The following is a 20,907-nucleotide window of genomic DNA, read 5'->3' as shown; positions in this document are numbered from 1 at the left end:
CAATGGACTTAGTTTCAACCATAGTTATCAAGGCGTCGTTATGGCGTCCAGGCAGAAATATGGGAGCATGGCAGTGGGGCGCCTTATGGTATGTAAGAAAGGCAACCGCCTTGGTCACCAAGGCGACTCCTAGGCGACAAAGGCGACGCCTTAGGACGCCTTGTGACTAAGGTGGTCGCTTTTTGTTGTTAAATTTATTTTATGTATTTACTTTTTTATTCTATTTCGTAACTTATTATTGAAAAGTATATATGGAGTATCTACACTGAGATACATTGGATCAATACTATAAAAACCCCATTTATTTATTTTTATTGTTTTATTCGAGATACATGTTATCAAGGGTATAAAAGATTTTTTCTTCTTTTTCAACTAAAGTTCAAAACTGAAACCCTCGACTTTTCATCTTCGTTATTTGGGTTTGGGAGAAAAAAACTGCGGTGAAGGAACAACTCCAAGTCTCCATCGATTCTGGCATTGGTCTTCTCCTGCCGGCCGGCGTTGATTCCTATGAAGCTTCCTCCAGCTACCACGTCTCTAGCAAGGTAAGTAACCTTCAACTCTTCTTCTTCTTCTCTTCTATTTTTCTTATTCTGCTGCTGCGCCTCCATGTCCCATTATCCCCTAGATTTTTTGTATTTTTCTTCTTATACTGCTGCTGCTCCTCCAGCCTCCACCCCCACCGGGGACATCTCCAGTCTCCACCCCCACCAGCGATTCCTACCTTAGGGCCTACTGCCTAGGCCTACTGATAATCAATTTTTTTTCTCTTTCTTCTCATCCTCCTCCTCCGTTACAATTTTTTTTCTTCCTTCTTCTTCCCCGTGATGCACTATGTTCTTTTCTTTCTTTTCTTTTTTATTTTTCCACCTTCATTTCTTTTGTCTATAATAAATTTGTGAAATTCACTGTAAATTTAAACTTTGGAACTGGAGTGATTTTAGGTTCTGGTTCAGTGCCTATGCTATCTTCAATAGTATGGGCTGCATCTATTGTGGATTTGGACCAATCCATTGACTCTCCTATGGAGGATTCCGGGGAGTCATCACAACTAGCTATTCTTGAGTCTGAAGATCCTGCCGGCTCCCAGCACCTGAGTTACTTGTGTTAGACTTACTGGGTCGAGCGTATGCAGAATCTCTCCATTTCCTAGACTGATTTGTAAGTTATAGTCTGTTCTTATGAGTATATATATAATATAATTATTAAATTATGTTACAGGGGCAGAATGGTATTTTCCACTTGTGGGACCCATGTCCCCAGTGTGGAATTCAATTCCCCATAGCCTACCCTAGCTGACCTTCCTTTTTATGCTATATGACATCAACTATGTGACTTAGATATAAGTAATTATACATTTAATTCTGTAAAATTAGATTAGAGAAATAGATTTCCAAAACTAATTTTACTTAGACTAAGGCAAACATGCCTTAGTTGAACTAACTATATAAGGAATACTTAGCCATTTGATTCATTTATAACTACAAAACTAAATCGATTTCAGCAAGAGAGAAAGAAGAGAAAAGAGAAGGAAGAAAAGAAGGAGAAGAAGATACTTGGGGCTAGGGTTTGAAAATCTTAGTACATGGACTTGAGGATCATCACTTAAAGCTTAGGATTGGTGCTACTTTACTGTCTTCAATCTAAATTCGGGTAAGAACTCATTTCCAATTTCTGTTTTGGTATGAATTCTTCTCCTTCTCCTTCTCTCTTTGAGTATTAAACTCAATTCAACCAAGACCTAGGAAGCTTAAGTAATATTGGGGTAAATCCCCAAATTGAAGCATGTATTTGGGTTCAAATAACCCAATACACTGAACCCACTTTAATTCTACATCTTACCACCAAATTGGGGCTGTGCATGTGAAGATCCAGCCCTAATGTGCAAAAACCCCAATTCTAGAAGTCCAGCCGGATGCTGTTGCAGGCATCCAGCCGGACGTCCGGCCCCTGTAGCTGCCTGAATCCGGCTGCCCCCCTGCTGTGTTTTGTTGGTCTATTTGTTTAGGGTATTGACCTAGGTTTCTACTATACTTAATACATACTGTTTGATGGTTATTTAGGACTGTAAAGCCAGCTTGTAAGGTTATTATTGTGGGATTGGAAGCTAGTTTTGATTGGACACTCATCCAACTTTAGGTAAGGGATTTTGACCTTAATTTGGTGTGTTTATGATATTAATTTCTGTTTTATTATGGCTGCCATACCATGCATCATTCTTATAACTCTATTCATATAGTTTTATTAGCTTTGAACTTTCTTGCATTAGTTATGCATGATTTAGGATACATTCACATATTACTTGTTATTGGAAAGATTATGATTTATGATGATGTTGCTGGACAGCTTTACTATATTATCTATTACTGATGCATATGCCATCATTTTAGTATGCATATGGTTAGGACTGGCATTAACCCAGTGCTACAGCCCTTACCAACAGAGGAGAGGTGTTGGATAACCCGTGGTAGGTTCGAAGGGATGATTCCGGAATGCCATTCACTGTCCCATATCCGAAGAGTATTACAGGAATGGGAACAAACAGTAGGGTTAGCATTTGGGGGTTCATTAGCGTCAGATGTGTAATGCCTGAGTTGTCGGGTCCCCACCGTAATAGATTGGTATCGCTCAGGTGACCGACGTCTGGTTATGTGTTTCCGGGACCGAGGATATCATATTTACTACAGTAGCACTTATACCCCATGAGACCTAGTATCAATGTTAGGAGCATGCTTAACTTAGGTCATTCATCATGGACTATCTACATATGCTTGTGTGTTTCCCTTGCTGGGCTCAGTGGAGCTCACCCCTGTGGAATTCCTTATTTTTCATATGATCCATCTTCTGCTGCCGGTGTATCTGTGGGAGCTTCAACCGCTCAGGATCCTCCTACTGCTCATGGAGTTATAACTCCGCTGTATGTGGAGCGCGATGTCTCGTGCTCGTATGACGACTGGGCCTTCTCTTGAATGTGTCTGATAGTCCAGGCTATCTCCCCCACTCTTTTGTTTTATACATCACTTTTGTATACTCTAGTATTATATAAATCTTGTACTTTTTGTTTTAGGTTACTAGTGTGAATCATTCTATGTAACTCACTAACTCAAACTTCAGTTGTTATATATAAATGCATTATCACTTATTATTTAAATTGTTCTACTGCGTTTAAATTACTGTATTGTGATAATTGTTGTGAATAGGGTACTGCACTTGCGATCCTGGGGGATTAGCTGGATGTTAGAGACATCCAGTCACACTTGGCCCTTATTATCCGGGCCGGGGTGTGACAAAATTGAATGACATATCCTCATCCTAAGACAATGTGGACCTGTGAATACATATCATAGACATCATTTTGTTATGTTGTCGAAATCATGATATGATAGTGTGGCTTCTCCACCCCCACCGGCAATTCTTATGTTGTTATTGCTACCTTAGGGCCCACTGCCTTAGGCACTCATTTTGGCATCATAAAGGTAAGTATAATAATTTACCAACCCTTTATTCTTTATATTTAATAATTTATAATATTGTTTCATATTTATATGCTATATTTCTATGATAATATGATGAACTTAGTTTGTTAATTTGTTTTTTTTATGAATATCTTACATTGGTTTGACTCTTTAATATTTATTTAGCAAAGTAGAATTATGTAATTTTTAATATGCTATTTGTGCCAAATAAAATGGTTATAAAAAAAGAATACTAGAACGCCTTATGGCCGCCCATCGCCAAGGCGCTTAGGAAGGCCCTCAAATGCCGTGGTCACCTTGCCGCCTTGATAACTATGGTTTCAACTGCTAGGGCTTACGTGTCCTTTGCCTATCGTGAAAGTAACAGGGTGGCTGATTGGTTGGCTAATCTTGCTTGTGACTCCGGGTCTTCTATCACTTTTCAGCAGGGATGTCGGCCTTCGAGTGTTTTTCGGGATATCCTCCGGGAGGATAAGGCCGGATTGCCAGTTCTCAGGAAATAACCTAGCTGTTTTCCTTTTCTCTTCTGTACGGGTTGGGAAGGGTTTATGTCTATGAGGTCAGGAGTGTTTGTGCTCCTTGGGTCGGGGTAAGGTGGAATGTCCCCCCCCCCTTTTTGTATTCCATTATTATTTCTGGATCTTAATAAAAATCAAGGGGCTGGTCCGGGTCCAAGGTAATATTCGGGATTTAAAAAAAAACACAAAAACTTCTGCCCCAACTATTTGTGGCCAGATATATAACACTTGTTACTGTTCCAGTCTCTCAATAGTCAATACTATATCTAGCTCTTAAGGCTTCAGGAATTAAGAGATAACCAAAATATAATTCAATTCAGGAAAACATAAATTTTTTTTTTACTGGATAAAACTTGTAGTTTATGAAACAGAAAACTCACTAGGTTGAATTTCAGTTCTCAAAATATCTTCATTTCTAAGTTCTAACAACTTCAGACTTTTACTGAGCTTTATCTATTTTGAATCCAATAAAAATAGTTAAAAAATAAAATTCCAAAAAGATAAAAAGTCAACCCCCCCAGTTCAAGAACAAAAACTGGATTTTCGACAGTAGGTGAAATTTTCAACTTTCTAATGTTGGGGTTTTTCTCAAATCTAAAAATTCTATAAATCTTAATATGGTAAAACATTGCTAAAAACCAAAAGTGCGGTAAAATATTCATTTGTTTTGTCATCTAAAAAAATATTTTCATTCAGAGCGATTTTGACAGCATTCGCGTATACCAAATTAGGTTTGACCGAAACATAACTTCTTCAATATAAATCAGATTTCAGCAATTTTGGATTTATTGGAAAGCTGGTTTTGTGCTCTACCTAATACTATAAGTCTCATGTAAAAATAAAATCATTTGACTAGTCAAACTTCTTAGAGAACAAGAACATTTCTCTAAATCGAGAGCAATTTAATTCCTAGTAGATAGGATCATATTTGCTAAGAACAGTATAAACCAAATGTATGTTTGATTGTTTCAAACTTCCAATAACATGCTTCTTCAGTTCTGTTGTCTTCTAGTTCTATGTTGATTTTTGATGACTAGATGTGGCTTAATATTAATTTTTTATTTTTGATAACTTGATGTAGGTCAATGTTGATTTTTTATGACTTGATGTGGCTTAATGTTGATTTTTTATGACTTTTTTTTTTTTTTTTTTTGGATGAATAAAAATTTAATTGCAAAGAAAAAGGGGGGGAAGGGGTATACAAGCCCGAAGGCCAAGAGGCCCAAAACTAAGTAGGGCGCAAAATAGTGGATGGGAGACCCCAGGAGACAACAATAAGTCTGTTCCTTGGGGAATCAGTCACACAAGTCAAGGGGAGGGAGTTAGCTTTAGATGATACGTCAAAGAAGATGGCCTTCCAAATCTTGTCCATAGAGCGGGAGTTGGACGTCCATCTTCTAAGGTTACGCTCCATCCAAATGTGGAAAATAGTAGCACAAAAGGCAAGCTTTCCAACCGTGTCACAAAGCGAGTTCCCACCAAAAGTCATATGAATCCAAACCCATTCCCGAGAAAGCGGAAGAGGTCTTCTACGAGCAGGCCAGCAATGGCGGAGAACCCGATTCCAGATGGAGGCGGCAAATGGGCAAGTGAAGAAAAGATGATCTATGTCTTCGTAACCATTCCAACAAAGACAGCATCTGGGGGAGACTTGCATGTAGCGGTGGATGAGAAAGGCCTGAGTTGGGAGGCAATTTGCTAGGGCATGCCAAGTAGTGAAACTCTGCCTAGGGATGTGGCCTTTGTACCAAACCACTTTTTGCCAAGCACAGGGGGTCCCTCTATGTCTAACCATGTCCCAAGCGGAGTGGGCGCTGAATGTGCCTGTGGAGGAGGGAAGCCAAACGGTGGTGTAATTTTTTATTTTTTATTTTTTATTTTTTTATTTTTTTTATGACTTGATGTGGCGTAATGTTGATTTTTTATGACTTGAGGTGGCTTAATGTTGATTTTTTATGATATAAGGTATATATTGTAGCATACTAAAATATTTTAGCATAGTAGATAATGTTAGAAAATGGGGGAAATAAAAAATAACACTTGGGGACGGCCTTGGTCGCCTAAGCACTTAGACACCCCACCACCGCCTTGGGTCGCCTTGCTGCCTTGACAACTATGTTCTAGAGTTTATGCAATAAAAAATGTAGGGGGTGCACATGCTCAGACTTGATCAGAATGGAGGAATGCCCAAGCACAGTTTAATACCTTAGGACGCGTTTGGTTGAAGGATTCTTAGGAGTCGGATTCGACGGAATCCGGATTCCGTAATTTTTCGTGTGTTTGATTTTTCAGAACCCGATTCTGTGTTGGATTCTTAGAATCCATGAAAACCCACTTTTTAGTGTAAATTTGGGAATCCACAAGAATTCGCCCCTAGGGGCGAATTCCAAATCGAGTCCAGGATTCTTGGCCTTCATATATAAGGCATGGATTCTTGTGGATTCTAAAAATCGGGATTGAAACGATTGCTAGGGTCTGGTCTTCAGCCTTCATCTTCTCCGAAGAACCAAAGACGAAGACAGTGAGAAACGAATCACGATTGAAAATAAGGTTTTCTGCAACTCTCTTTCTCTCTGTAATCTGCAACGAAGGTTATGCACGACTGAAACTCCTGTTTTCTGCAACTCTCTTTCTCTCTCTGGTCTGCAACAAAGGATCTGCACGACTGAAACTCGTTTTCTCGTTTTCTGCAACTCCAAGAAGGAAGAGAAGGTTCTTCTTCACAACACTCTTTCTCTCTCTCTCTCTCTCTCTCTCATTGTTTCTCTGTTTCTCTGGCTGAACATTGTTTCTCTGTTTCTCTGTCTTCAGCCATCTCGAAACGAAGACGAATCTTCAATAGAGGGTCATTTTGAAAATCCTGTTGAGAAAGAAAGAGGTAATTGTGCCTGAACTCTCTTTCTCTCTCTCTCTCTCTCTCATATTACAGTTCTACCCATTTGATCCCGATTTCTCAAACCTTGTTTTGGATAATTGTGCCTGCACAATCTGATGCCCTATTTGTTTTAGGGAACATTATTTATTTATTTTTTAAATGAGAAAAAATGTTGTTGAGGCTTGCTTGTACTTTGTTCACTATATACATTGAAATTTGGTCCTCTTGTGACTGGACTAAGTTATTTTGTTTCTTACTCTTTTGATTATCTGGATCCCTCTTCTACCGAGGTGGAGAACCTTGAGTATGTGGAAATGTTTGTATATTGTTGTGAAATGGTGCTTAAGGAATGTTGCAGCTTTTGAAAATGTCACTAGGGGTGGTGGCATGCTTTATAAAATGAATGGGAAGTTCTAAAGAAGTTTCTTTGTTTGAAATCAGTCTGGTGAAAAACATGAAGGCCAGAAAATAAGGTTTATATCTTCGCTTCATTCTTCTTGCATGTTCTGCTCATTAATCTTCTTCTGCTTGGCTGGTCCTTGAAATTGATGATTAGATATGAGTTTTCTAATCCTTCCAAAGTTCTTCCATCTTGGAGCTAATTGTGATACACTCTTGGGAATCAATATTTTGATCTTCATCTTTGTTTCTTTGTTATTATAATTTGAGCCATATTTTGTTATGTACATCTGGTGTTTGGTTAATCAATCTGGATTTGAGGAATTGGGATCGATTTTGTGGGAGAAGAGAAGTTGTGAGTTGTGAGTGATGATGATGATGATGAAGGATATAATTTCCCATTTCAATGTTTTGGGTGAAGTAAATTGGTGGTTAGTTGTTAGGTGAAGACAGGGCTCTTAAATTACAATTACAGTGCAGGAGAGTAAGTGCATATTAGCTGTTTTCCTTCCTTGGGAAATATACCAATTCATGTTAAGGACTATGGATGCTGTTGTGTTGCTTTCAAGCATATGGTTCATGGTTGACAGCTAAAGATAACATTGTAATGTCTTCTCTTTGAATCATTTCCCAATAACTCATAGCTCAGGGAAGTAAGTGAGCTTAGCAAGATAGTTTGTTTCATTGTTAAGAATTGAAAATGCTATAGCTGCAGCACATGAAAATATGGTCAGATCGTAATAAACAGTTCAATACCTTGAAGGATATTTTACACCCAGTTATAAGGTCAACATGGAGTTCTAATCGACTATTATGTCTTAGAAGTCTTTTGCTTCACTGGAACTTGAAAGCATAAGAAGCTCAAACCATGCTTTCCCTCTACTTTTTCAGAGATCTCCTGGCAAGCATCAATTACCACACACTCCCTCCTTAAAGGTTGAGGTTCAGGTGGGGTGGATACCCTCCCTCTAATTTTTGAACAACTCCTAAAAGAGGAACTCAATGAGAATTGATCAGACCTGCTGATCTGGTTTTAATTCAGTATTCCTATTCTGCCCTTATACATTACTTACTATTCTGTGCATCTGAATACTGAGTCGATTTACTTGTTCTAACATTCTATTTTTGCTGATTTTTATGACCACTGATCAGAATTGATTGCTCGTATTGTTTCTGTACTCTGATTTCTATTTTGAGTAGTAAATTTACTGTTTTTTATCCCTCCTAGCTCCACTAGGATTAGCTCTTAATTTCTGATCTGACCCTTGGACTGAGTTGAGATTTTCAGCATGTATTCTGTCTCCAAATTACTGAACTTGATTTTAGTTTCAGCTTGATCTATCAATCTGATTTTGTTCTATTTGATTTCTACTAAATCTTGATTTTATTCTGTCTCCAAATTACTGCTTTCACTCTGCATTCTACTACTGTCTCATTCCCCTATTATCACATCTATCGTCTTCTTCTAATTCACTGGGGAAGCTGAAAGTCAGAAACTCCACCTTACCAGTAAGTTTTTAGCCTTTTCTTTTCATGCTAAAGAGTATAAGATGGGTCTTTAACCAATATAATTTGCTGGTTCTCCATGAATCTCCAAGTTGACTTCTTGTGTGACAAAAATCCATTTGTTACTACATCCCCATAAACTCACTCACTGTTTTGAACCAAGAAAATAAATGAGTTTGCTAATAAGATTCGGTGATCCTGCCCCTCCTGCCTTCTCATCTCTTTCTGCTGGCAGCCTTTGTTGTTGTGTGAAAGAAAATGAAGACGTCCTACCTTGCACTGCGTGTCCTGCTGGTGCTGCTTCAAGCTGAAGCCCAGGTCTCAATGGCTATCACTTGCAAGCCAACAGAGCTGGCATCGTGTGCTTCTGCAATCATGTCTGCAACTCCTCCCTCTAAGCTATGTTGCAGTAAAATTAAGGAGCAGAAGCCATGTCTGTGCAAGTATCTCAAGGACCCTAACCTCAAAAAATTCGTCAGCTCCCCCAATGCTAGGAAGGTTGCCAACACATGTGGCACCCCATTCCCCAAATGCTAGAGCTAAATGGTTGGTTTGGCTCCAACCTTCATCCTCCTCCATATCTATCTCAGGTTGAGCTATTAAAGGATTAGCTAGCTACTATCATAACAGGGGTGATTATCTCAAATCTCTGATGTATAGTTCTATAAATTAGTACTTAATTTTAAAGACTACCCAGTGGTGGCAATCAATTCAAGATCAGGGTAATAAGAAGTGTTTTGTTACTTTATTTGAGTATTGTATTTTGCTGTAGTGAAGGGGGGTCTGTCATTTAAGTATATAATAAACTGAAGAGTGTGATTGATTGAATCAGTTCTCCATTATATATGACTTGTGTTGATGAGTCAGGAACTAAATGATACCTGATCATTGTAAAGAATTAATGCTTGGACTGGCATAGCCTAGACAACAAAAGTGTGATTGGAATAGGAAACTATATTATGTCTTAAGTCCGATTAAGTTTGTATTTATAATTGATTTTGTGTTTCGTGTAAGCTGTATTAAGAGAAAACAGACCAAAAATGCATATTTGTTCATTTATTATAATTTTTTGTAATCTCATACGTGGATTTGGGACTATGATTTGTGATACTGCTCAATTGTTTTTCCCTTTTAATGTGAATGGCTGCTCTCTCTTCATTTCTGTACTTACTAGACCAATGGCTCTTGTGATCTGGGGGCTTCAATTCAGAATTGAAGAATTAACTTGCAAAGGCTTTGAATGAGTATGGTGGAAGCATAGGATTTGTTTTTTGTTAGTCTTTTCTTTTATTTTAGTCATTTGTAAATTTCAAGCTCCACTTGATGGGTCTTTAGCTCAAATTGGTAGAACACTTGGAACATGTGCATGTTCTAGGGATGGTGGTTTGAATCCACCAAAGCCCTTTTTATTCAACTGTTCATAGCATAGTCAGTTATGACACTAATCCACACAAGAATCCAAATTTAATGACATCTTTGAAATTTCACAAAAAATTTATATGTATGTACTTAAATTAAATGGATATGGATTTTTTACCATATGTAGAGATCTCTGTTGTTTGAAATGCCAGTACTATGAGTTTTGCTTTGTTGAAGTAACATAACACAAATTAGTGTTAATTTTGTAATTTTTATGGACACATGAAATATTGGAAAAGACTTTCTTTGAGAATTTTAATCCAATTTTTTGATTATCTTATTTTTTATAAAGTCATATTAAATGTATGCATATGTTGCATAACAAAACAAGGTTAAAATATTTTTCCAGACAAAATTCAAGTAGAATCCAACTGACAGACTCAGGGTAACCAAACAGTCTTACATATGGACTTATCCGGATTCCACCTGATAAAACCAGGGCAACCAAACAGTTTTTCAGTTGGATTCCACCTGATAGATTTTGGGTAACCAAACAAGTTTTTTATTAGAATCCAAATTCGCATGAACCAGATTCTTAAGAACCCGATCCAATTTAAGAATCCGACTCCTACAACACCTTCAACCAAACGCATCCTTAGAAACTTAGCACAAGTCAAGCCCATGACTAAGCCATCGAATCAGTCCATGAGTAACCCAATCAAAGCCTATTTATGCAAATAGGGTTGCAATTTTGGTCAAATCCCAGTAAGTCTTCCAGAGTCAAAAGTGCATACTGCTTGTTCTCGAATCATGATATTTTATGTCGAAGTAAATATTGAGGATTTCTCTATCATTTGATGCAATTCTCAGTATAAATGGAGGAACACTCTAAGGTAGTACATAATCCTACCAACTCTAGGTGAACTCAATATGACTACAGTACTATCTGCTGATATTTGAAGAAGCACATACTTCTATAATATAGTTCTTTCTTTTTGTACCATCAGTAATTCTTCTAGCTCCTAACAGTTTCCTTTTTTAAATGGTAATTCTGACAAAGCATCCTAATAGGAAACACACTAGCCTCATTCAGTATTGCATGATGTAACACTTCATAAAAATGCTTGGCTAAAGAGACTAAAAATAAACTATTGCAGCATATCAAGCATAGAATAATTTAAATAATTGATTCACTCTCTGCCATTTAATAACTTCCCCAGTTGTTGCCTGATCAAATTCTTTTTTTTTTTGTGTATGGGGGGAGGGAGGGAGGCATGGCAGGGAAACCGGAAAAGATTATGTTACAAAATATCAGTTTGTAATAGGCACCAGATCAAGAATGCCAGAAATAAATTTTGCCAGCCAAAATAAAGACTTACGGTATGCTTCTAGTAGTGCATTGCAGCAAGATGCAGGAACTGGGGATGTAGGTAACTCCCGAAGTACATGCTAGAAAAGTATGACCAATAATGAAACTACTTAGGAAAATCGGTTTCTAAAGAACACCATAAGATTTGGGGGAACAAAAAGAGTTTTCACTTGTCAATGAGAAGAGATTACCTTAACACAATCAGCAATCACATGTGCATCCTCCTCCGGAGAAAACTCACTTTTTCCTGGAAATATGCAATGCAAGAAACAATTTAAAATATGACATAATACCTAAAATAGAAAAGAAAAGACAAGGATGTTAGATGAAAAACTGAAGTCCTGCTACTGAAAATGAAAAAAAAACTAAACATTAAACAGTGAACAGCATACACATCCTCCAAAGCAAAGCATACTGGTAAGTGAGTACAGAAATTATTATGAATAGAAAAGGATGAAAAATAAACAATACTTTATGTTACATCTTCTAAGAAATCGCAGGAGTTTATGTAAATATATTTTCTGTTCATTATCCCTCCCTCCTCCTCCTTGCTTTTGCCTCTAAGCTCCGTCGTACCAAACTGGCTCTCAAGCATTGGAATCTCTCCACTTTTGGCAACATTCCTTCTCGTCTTTCCTCCTGCCGTTCTGATTTAGCCCATGTCCAATCTTCCCTCCAGCTGGATCCTTCCCTTCAGGATCTTGCCTTGGAGGAGAAAAAGCTCTCTGAGGAGCTCTCCTCTCTTCCCCTCCTTGAAGAAAGCTTCCTGAGCCAAAAATCCAGGATCAAATGGCTAGAATTGGGAGACTCTAACACAGCCTTCTTCCATCGATCCTTACGCGCCAGGCTTAACTCTAACTCCATCACCCAACTCCTCACTTTGGATGGGACTCCTATCTTCTCCGTCTCTGGGATCAAGGCCGAAGCAGCCTCCTTCTTCTCATCCCTTTTCAACCCCCCTCCCCACCCCGCCTCTACCCTCCCCTCGAATCTCATCAACAAATTTGTCCCCCCTTCTCTAACTGACTTCCTTCTGTCTATCCCCTCGGATGATGAGATCTCTAAAGCCATCCTCTCCCACAAATCCAACAAAGCTCCTGGTCTCGATGGTTTCAGTATGGATTTCTTCCTCAGTTGCTAGGATTCTATCAAAGGAGAACTCTTCAAAGCTATCCGTAGCTTCTTCTTCAAACCCAGTCAACTTGCCCAGATCAACCAGACCTTCCTCTGTCTCATTCCTAAAATGGATGGAGCCTCCTCCTTGTCTGATTTCAGACCCATCTCGCTCTGCAGTCTTCCCTACAAGTTCATTGCAAAGATTCTTGCCAACAGGATCCAGCGAGTCATCCCTGATCTGGTCAGCCCCAATCAATCCGCCTTCATCTCTGGTCGTAGCATTGCGGATAATATTATCCTTTGCTCGGAGATTGTGCGTGGCTTTGACCGTAAATCCCACTCCCCAGCTGCTCTCATGAAGATCGACTTGCACAAAGCATTCGATTCCCTCCGTTGGGATTTCATCTACAACTTGCTCACCCAAATGAGTTTCCCTAATGCTTTTGTCCGATGGATTTATGCCTGCATCTCCTCCCCCTCCTACTCTGTTCTTGTTAACTGCTCCCCAGCCGGGTATTTCAACTCCAAAGTTGGTATCCGCCAAGGCTGCCTTCTCTCCCCCTTTCTCTTCTCCCTTGCCTTAGAAGTCCTTTCTAGGAGCCTTCAATCCAAAACAGATCTACACCTCATTTCCCCCATTCCTAAATGCAAGCACATCAACCTTACCCACCTGGCCTTTGCTGATGATTTGATGATCTTCTCAAAGGCCTCCCCCTCTTCTATTTCTACCATCATGTCCTCCCTCCGCCTCTTTGAAGACCTCTCCGGTCCCCACATCAACCTCCTCAAATCCAAAATCTTCCTTGTGGGGGTCCCTGAGTCAGATAAAGACACCTTCCAACGTTCACTGGCTTCTCTATTGGTTCCCTCCCCGTCAAATACCTTGGCCTGCCACTCATCCCTGCCGGGCTTTCCAGCCATCATTGTACCCCCATGCTTGATAATATCCACAAGCGCCTCCAACTTTGGAAGGGCAGACTCTTATCCTATGCGGGTAGGCTTGAATGCATCGGTGCTTCAATCTTCTTACACTTACTGGTGTGGCACCTTCGGCATTCCTAAAGCCACCATCAAAGCCTTAGAGAACCTCTTCTGTGCTTTCCTTTGGAAAGGGAAAGAAACCTCCAAATTCCTGCATCCAATTAGCTGGAAATCCGTTTGTCTCCCTAAGGCGGAAGGGGACTTAGGGATTCGCCGCATTTAGGACTCTAACACTGCTGGAATCCTTAAGCTTATCTGGAAAATCTCTTCCAAGCACGATTCCATCTGGGTCAACTGGGTCTACTCTCATCTCCTCAAGAATGATTCCATTTGGACTATTCCCATCCGCTCTGACTCATCTTGGGTTTGGCATAAGATCCTCCTTCTTAGGCCTCTTGCGCTTAGAGCCACCTCCACGGCAATTGTCAACGGCTCCTCTACCTCTCTTTGGCTTGACCCCTGGCACCCCTTAGGCATCCTCTACAATGTCTTTGGAGCTAAAGCAGTCTATTCCTCGGGCATCCCCAAATCTGCCCCCTGTCCTCCATCATCTCTCTTGGTTCCTGGTCCCCTCCTTCTCCCCTCCCCATCGTCCTATCCCAAGTATGGCCTACCCTTCCCCCCCCCTCCACCTCTCCCCACTGCTCTTGCGGATAAGGCAATTTGGCTCTCCTCCCCTCTGGCCGTTTTACCACTAAATCAGCTTGGAATTTTGTCTGTAACCCCAACACCCCCGTTCCCTGGCACACCCTAGTCTGGTTCAAAGGCTCCATCCCTCGCCACAGTCTCACAGCCTGGAGATCGCTTAACCTGTGCCTCCCATTCCAAGCCTTTCTCCTACATCATAACATCCCCGCCCATCCCTTTTGCACTTTTTGCTGAAACGGTTTTGAGGACACTGCCCATCTCTTCTTTGCATGCCCTTTTTCTTCAACCATTTGGAAAAAAGCCCTCTCAACCATCTGGCACCGCAGCAGGAGACATCTTCCATTTGATAGAGAATGTATTTGGTTGACCAAGGCCTTCAAAGGCAGCACCATCTGCGACACTATTGGCAAGCTTGTTTTCGGCTCTATTGTGCATCACATCTGGATGGAGAGGAATCTTAGGAGATGGACTTCCAAATCTAGATCCTTTGACTTGATTTGGAAACACATCTCCTTCGAAGTTTCCTCCAAGATCAGTACTATCCCTCATCATTCCTTCATGGATTCCCCAAGGAACAGGCACCTTGTTGTTACCTGGGGTCTAGATAGCAGTCTTTTACAGTCCCTTTCCTTTTTAAGGAGGACTTGATTTTGGTCCTTTCCCCCCTTTTTGTCCTCCCTTCTCTCTCTCCCCTCTCCTTGTATATTCCCCCCCCCTTTTTTTTCCTTCCTGCCCCCCGTGGGGCTTGGTAATATATACTTCACCAAAAAATATATATATATTATCTGTTTCAGGGGCTTATGTGTAAAATAGACATAAGTTAGGGAGTTTATTGTAATTATCAGAACTTGGTCTGTTATAAATATAATGCCTCGCAGCTGATTAGGTATTATCTTCTCTAATCTGTCTGCCTTCTTTTCTTCCACTTACTTCTCACATCATGCCAAATGCCTTTTCATACTACAGCAAAAGGCACTTGGCATGATGTGAGATAGTTTTTCTCATGATAAAAATATGTCGTGAGTGTATGATCTGTATTCTGTATTAAAAAAAATCTTTAATTTTAAACAAGGTGACAAGTCAATGGGTGAATACGACAGTGTACTCGAAAGCTTGTGGGAAGAATTGAATGTATATCAGCCTATCAAAACTGATTTGGATCTGTTAAGAACTCTGCATGCTAAATTTCAAGTGGCTAAATTATCTGGTTTAAATTCTGACTCGCAGCCGGTCAAAAGTCATATTCTTGCTAGAGAAAAGGTTTCCTCTGAGAATGAGGTCTTTTGTCGTATTCAACTTGATGTGTCTCTCTCCCTCTCTAAATTTGAATCACCTCTTTCTTCCAAGGAAGGTACTGTCTTGGTAGCTAGCAGTGGCAGATGTGGTTGTGGTTCTGTATTCCCTGGAAGAGATTGTGGTTCACGGAGAGGTCGAGGACGTGGTATTGATGGTCATGGAGGACAGTAACTCAACCAAGTTTATGTCATTGTACACACTGGTAAAAATAATCATACAGTTAATTAGTGTTGGAAGAAGTACAGTAAACCTTAATGGATGACGCAATGGGCCTATACATCAATGGTTGATGGAAATTCTGAAATAGTGTCATCTAATAATATTGATCCTGCGTCCACATCTGATCTAGTCAATCAATTACTGTGTCTGGCAATGATTATGACAATTTGTTAAAACAAGTACAGTAGCTTGAGACTCAGTCATCCATCTATCCACTATTACACTAGCGGTTAGCCCATGCAGGTAAGACTGCACTTGTCACCTCTTCATCTCCTTCCGCATGAGTTATTGACTTAGATGCCTCCTCTCATATGATTGGTAAGTCAAATGTGTTCACCTCTTTCCAAAAAATCTTTTCATCCATCTGGAGTCGTTCTTGTTAATGACTCTTCTACCCAAGTTTTTGGTCATGGAGTAGTTTAACTTAGTTCTTCTTTATCATTGTCTTCAATTCTTCATGTACCTCAGTTACCATTGAATATTTTTTTCACTTAACCAACATACCAAGTCACCAAATTGTTCTGTTACTTTTATCCCTCTTGTGTCTTAGGATCTACAGACAAGGAGGGTGATTAGTGAAGGTCGTGAGGAGGATCACTTATACTACTTCGACGGTGCTTGCTTTTCTGTAGCCTCTTCCGTTGTTTCTAGTAGTTCTTCTCCTCTGCAATAGCATTTTTTATTGGGTCACTTATTGTAAAAACAGATTTGAATTAGGTTAATGCTTGGATGATTAGTTCATCCCAAGCACATTGTATTTATAACTATAATGAAATAGTAAAAATAATTACATAAGCAATGTGGGATTAAACCACATAAGAAACTAACAAATAATAAAGGAAAAAAGTCCAGAATACCCCCACGGTATTCTGGCCCAATATAACTAACACTCCCCCTCAAGTTGGAGCATATATATCATGCATGCCCAACTTGACTAAGATAGGATGAAACAGCTTGCTACTCAATCCCTTAGTGAACACATCAGCTAGCTGATCAAAAGACTTCACAAAGGGAACACAAATGAGGCCAGCTTCAAGCTTCTCCTTGATGAAATGTCGGTCAACCTCCACATGTTTCGTGAGATCATGCTGGATAGGGTTATGAGCAATACTAATAGCCGCTTTATTGTCACAATAAAGCATCATTGGAAGATGGACAGCAACACCAATATCCTGCAATAACCCTCTAAGCCACGAAGTTCACAAATTCCTGGTGCCATTGCGCGAATTCGGCCAAAGACTAGACCTTGCCACAACATTCGCTTTGTGCTCGCCAGGTGACAAGGTTTCCACCCACAAAGGAACAGAGCCGAGATAGATTTCCTGTCGGGAGAACCAGCCCAATCGGCATCAGTATAGGCTTCAACCTTCAAGTGACCATTGGCAAATAGAAGAATTCCCTTTCCTGGAGCAGACTTCAAGTACCTCAAAATACGACGGACTGCATCCATATGAGAGGAATATGGATCGTGCATGGACTCACCAAACTCACAGCAACTGCAATGTCAGGGCGTGTGTGGGAAAGGTAGATTAGTTTGCCTACTAACCGCTGATAGGCACCCTTATCAACCGGCTCACCCTCTTTCTCCCTAAGTTTCGTAGTAGCTTCCATAGGAGTATCTGAAGGATGACAGCCAAGTAGCCCTGTCTCAGTCAATAGATCAAGGACATATTTTCTTTGAGAAAGAAAGATGCCCTTTGAAGATCGAGCAACTTCTATCCCTAGAAAATATTTTAGGGAACCAAGATCTTTGACCTCAAACTCACGGCCAAGAAGAATTTTCAAATCCCTAATTGCAGCATCATCATTACCAGTGATCACAATATCATCCACATAGACTACGAGAGGAGTAACCTTGCCACCAAGTCGTCTGATAAACAAAGTGTGATCAGCATTGCTCTGCGTGTAACCTGCTGAAATCATAGCCTTATGAAATCTGCCAAACTAGGCCCTGGGTGACTGCTTCAAGCCATAAAAGGCACGTTTCAATTTACACACCTTGCCCTTAGTCCTGTCATCAGAGAAACCAGGTGGAATGTCCATATATACCTCCTCCTCAAGCTCCCCATGGAGAAAGGCATTTTTGACATCTAACTGCTGAAGACTCCACCCAAGATTTGCAGCACAAGATAATAACACCCTGACAGTGTTGAGCTTTGCCACTGGTGCAAATGTCTCCTGATAGTCAACTCCATAAGTCTAAGTAAACCCCTTTGCAACCAAACGTGCCTTGTACCTATCCATCGAACCATCCGCCTTCTGTTTAACTACGAAGATCCATCTACAGCCCACTGGTTTTTTCCCTGGAGGAAGAGCCACAAGATCCCCCGTATTATTTTTGTGTAGTGCTCTCATTTCTTCCAACATTGCTGTCTTCCACTTTCCATCTGTAGATGCTTCCTGCCAATTTCTAGGAACCGAAACAGAGGAAAGAGAATATACAAATGCACGAAAAGAGGGAGAAAGAGAGTTATACGAAACAAAATGAGATATGGGATGTAAAGTGCAAGTCCTAGTACCTTTGCGAAGTGTAATAGGTAGGTCGGAAGGATTACCAGGAGATGTAGGATCGTATGCGGGCTAGCGATTGGATGGGTACTAGTACTATAGTGGGATGCAACTGCCCTCTTGTGGACCTTCCCCTTGTATAGGAGATCATGTTGGAGTTGTCAATTCTCTTCTGAAATTCACCAATAGTTCTCTGGACTGGAGTCTGCTCCCCCTGAGTAGAAATATTAACAACACTATTTTCTATGGTCTCCCCCTGTAAAGGATTCCCATTAGGTGAGGAAGGAACAGCCAGAGGTTGTTGGGAGGTCTCCAAAGTAGGATGGGCAGCATCCAAGGGTGGATGGGAAGCATCCAAAAAGGGCTGGACAACAGCCGTGGGTGGTAAAGAGGGCTGGGCAGCCAGAGGCTCCTCAGGTAGAGGAATCTCGAAAGCCACATCTTCACCAGCACTCTCCCCCTGAAGAGGTGGCGAAGAATAATAAGAAAGGGACTCATGGAAAACAACATCCATGCTAACCATGGTACGGTGGGAAGGGGGATGGTAACATTTATATCCTTTCTGGGTTGGAGAATAACCCAAGAAAATACAACGGAGTCCTCGAGGTTCAAGTTTGCTGGGAGATTTAGTGTCTCGAGCATAACACACACAACCAAACACCTTGGGAGGCACAATAAAGAAGGAATTACCAATTAAAACATCAGAGGGGCTACGGGAGTAAAGTACCCGAGATGGCAGCCTATTGATGAGATAGGCTGCCGTGTTAACCGGCATCCCCCCAATATTGAGACGGGACATTCCTCGCAAACATTAAGGCTCTGGCCATTTCTAACAAGTGGCGGTTTTTCCTTTCTGCCACACCATTCTGGGCAGGGGTATCAACATAACTAGTCTGATGAATGATGCCATGGTCAGCCAAATATTTTTGAAATTGTGATTCTTTATACTCTGTTCCATTATCACTTCTCAATATTTTTTGAGTAGCCTGGAACTGAGTTTGGACCATTTTATGAAAGTGTTGAAAGCATGAAAAAACTTGATTTTTGGTGTGCAAGAGATAAACCCATGTGTTCCTAGAATGACAATCAATGAAAGATACAAACCACCGATGGCCAGAAATAGAGGGTTTCCGATTAGGGCCCCAAACATCAGAATGCACTAACTCAAAACAAGAAGAACTTCTTTTATTTGAAATAGGATAATTTGAACGTGTCTGTTTGGCCAGAACACACGCCTCACAAAAAAAGTCATCCTTAGTATGTAGGGTGACCAAACTAGGAAATAAATGTGCTAAAATTCCTAAAGGGGGGTGACCTAACCAAGAGTGCCACTGGTAGAGTTCAGAAGAGACCATGGAGTTCTGGTGCAGTGGAGAAGGTAATGGTGGTGGAGAGAAGCGACCATCATCAAGCAGGTACAGCCCACCGTGCACTTTACCCAATCCAATTGTCTTCCCAGAGGCCAGATCCTGAAACACACAATGAGAAGGAAAGAAAGTAACTTTGCAGTTAAGATCACGAGTAATACTACTAATAGAAAGAAGGTTAGTAGTAAAATTAGGAATGTGCAAAACAGAAGTTAAGGGAAGGGAGGAGGTGCAGTTGATGATTCCCTTTCCAGAGATAGATGAAAGAGAACCATCAGCTACCTTGACCTTGTCCTTCCCAGAAGTAGGAGAGTATCGATGAAACAAACTAGAGGAACCGGTCATATGATCTGTAGCCCCAGAATCTATGATCCAAGGATGGGAGGCTACAGAAGCACAATGACCGCCAAAAAGAATACCTGACCGGGCAAAGTGTGAACCTAAATGAGCAGAAGAATTGGCAGTAGCTGATGTAGTAGAGGCAGCAGCAGCGGAAGACCTCAGCATACATCGGAATGTCTGTAGCTCATCCTGGGATAGACCAGGGTCAGTAGTAGGGTCTGCAGTAATAGTCTCAGTCTGATGGGCCTTGGGCTTTGTCGTGGTCTTGGTCTTGGTCTTGGCAGCCTGTTTTGCTTCAAAGTCAGCTGGTTTCCCATGAAGTTTCCAGCACCTCTCCTTGGTGTGATATGGTTTGTGACAGTGCTCACAAACAACAGTCCCTGTAGTAGAATCACCAAGAGAAGCAGTGCCAATAGGTGTAGGAGTAATGGGGGCAGCAACCTTGAGAGCAGATCTGTCAGTAATAGGAGGATGTAACATGGCAGCCCTACGGTTCTCCTCAGAAGAAACCAATGCATAAGATTGTTCAAGTGTGGGAAAAGGTATATGGCCCAACACTTGAACACGAATGGGATCATACTCCATATTCAAACCAGCTAAAAAATTGTAGACTCTGATCTTGTCCACATGTTTCTTATAAGAGGCAATATCAGCAACTGTAGAGGGGTAAAAATCAGAGTAATGATCCAACTGTTGCCACAGGCTGCTGAGAGAAGCATAGTAGTCCGAAACAGAAAGGTCTCCCTGAGTAGTGTGAAGGACCTTCTTTCAAATTTCATAAACTTGGGCATCATTGCCAAGCTGTCCGTAGGTCTCCTTGCAAACAGCCCAAATCTGGTCGGCAGTGTCCAGAAGAAGAAAATAATGTTGTAAGGCTGAAGTCATAGAGCCTATAAGGTAGGACATGAGAACACCATTATTGGCCAGC

The 20,907-nt window shown here is 40.7% G+C and overlaps 2 protein-coding genes across 2 annotated transcripts in view; one reads left to right on the top strand and one right to left on the bottom strand.

Moving 5' to 3' along the window:
• LOC122662347 (rho GTPase-activating protein 7-like) overlaps positions 1-20,907 on the bottom strand; it is a 115,050-nt gene that overhangs the window by 58,918 nt on the left and 35,225 nt on the right. The window contains exons 11-12 of the mRNA XM_043857960.1: positions 11,694-11,749; positions 11,513-11,582 (exon numbers count right to left, since the gene is read on the bottom strand). Coding sequence (XP_043713895.1) covers positions 11,513-11,582; positions 11,694-11,749 — 126 coding nt within the window. The remainder of the gene's footprint in view (positions 1-11,512; positions 11,583-11,693; positions 11,750-20,907) is intronic.
• On the top strand, positions 9,033-9,395 carry LOC122662348 (non-specific lipid-transfer protein 2-like). The gene has a single exon (XM_043857961.1). The coding sequence runs from the start codon at positions 9,033-9,035 to the stop codon at positions 9,309-9,311; it is 279 nt and encodes a 92-aa protein (XP_043713896.1). The 3' UTR covers positions 9,312-9,395.

The sequence above is a fragment of the Telopea speciosissima genome, chromosome 5 (assembly GCF_018873765.1).
Source record: "Telopea speciosissima isolate NSW1024214 ecotype Mountain lineage chromosome 5, Tspe_v1, whole genome shotgun sequence".
NCBI lineage: Eukaryota > Viridiplantae > Streptophyta > Magnoliopsida > Proteales > Proteaceae > Telopea > Telopea speciosissima.
This window is presented reverse-complemented; position numbering and strand designations above follow the sequence as displayed.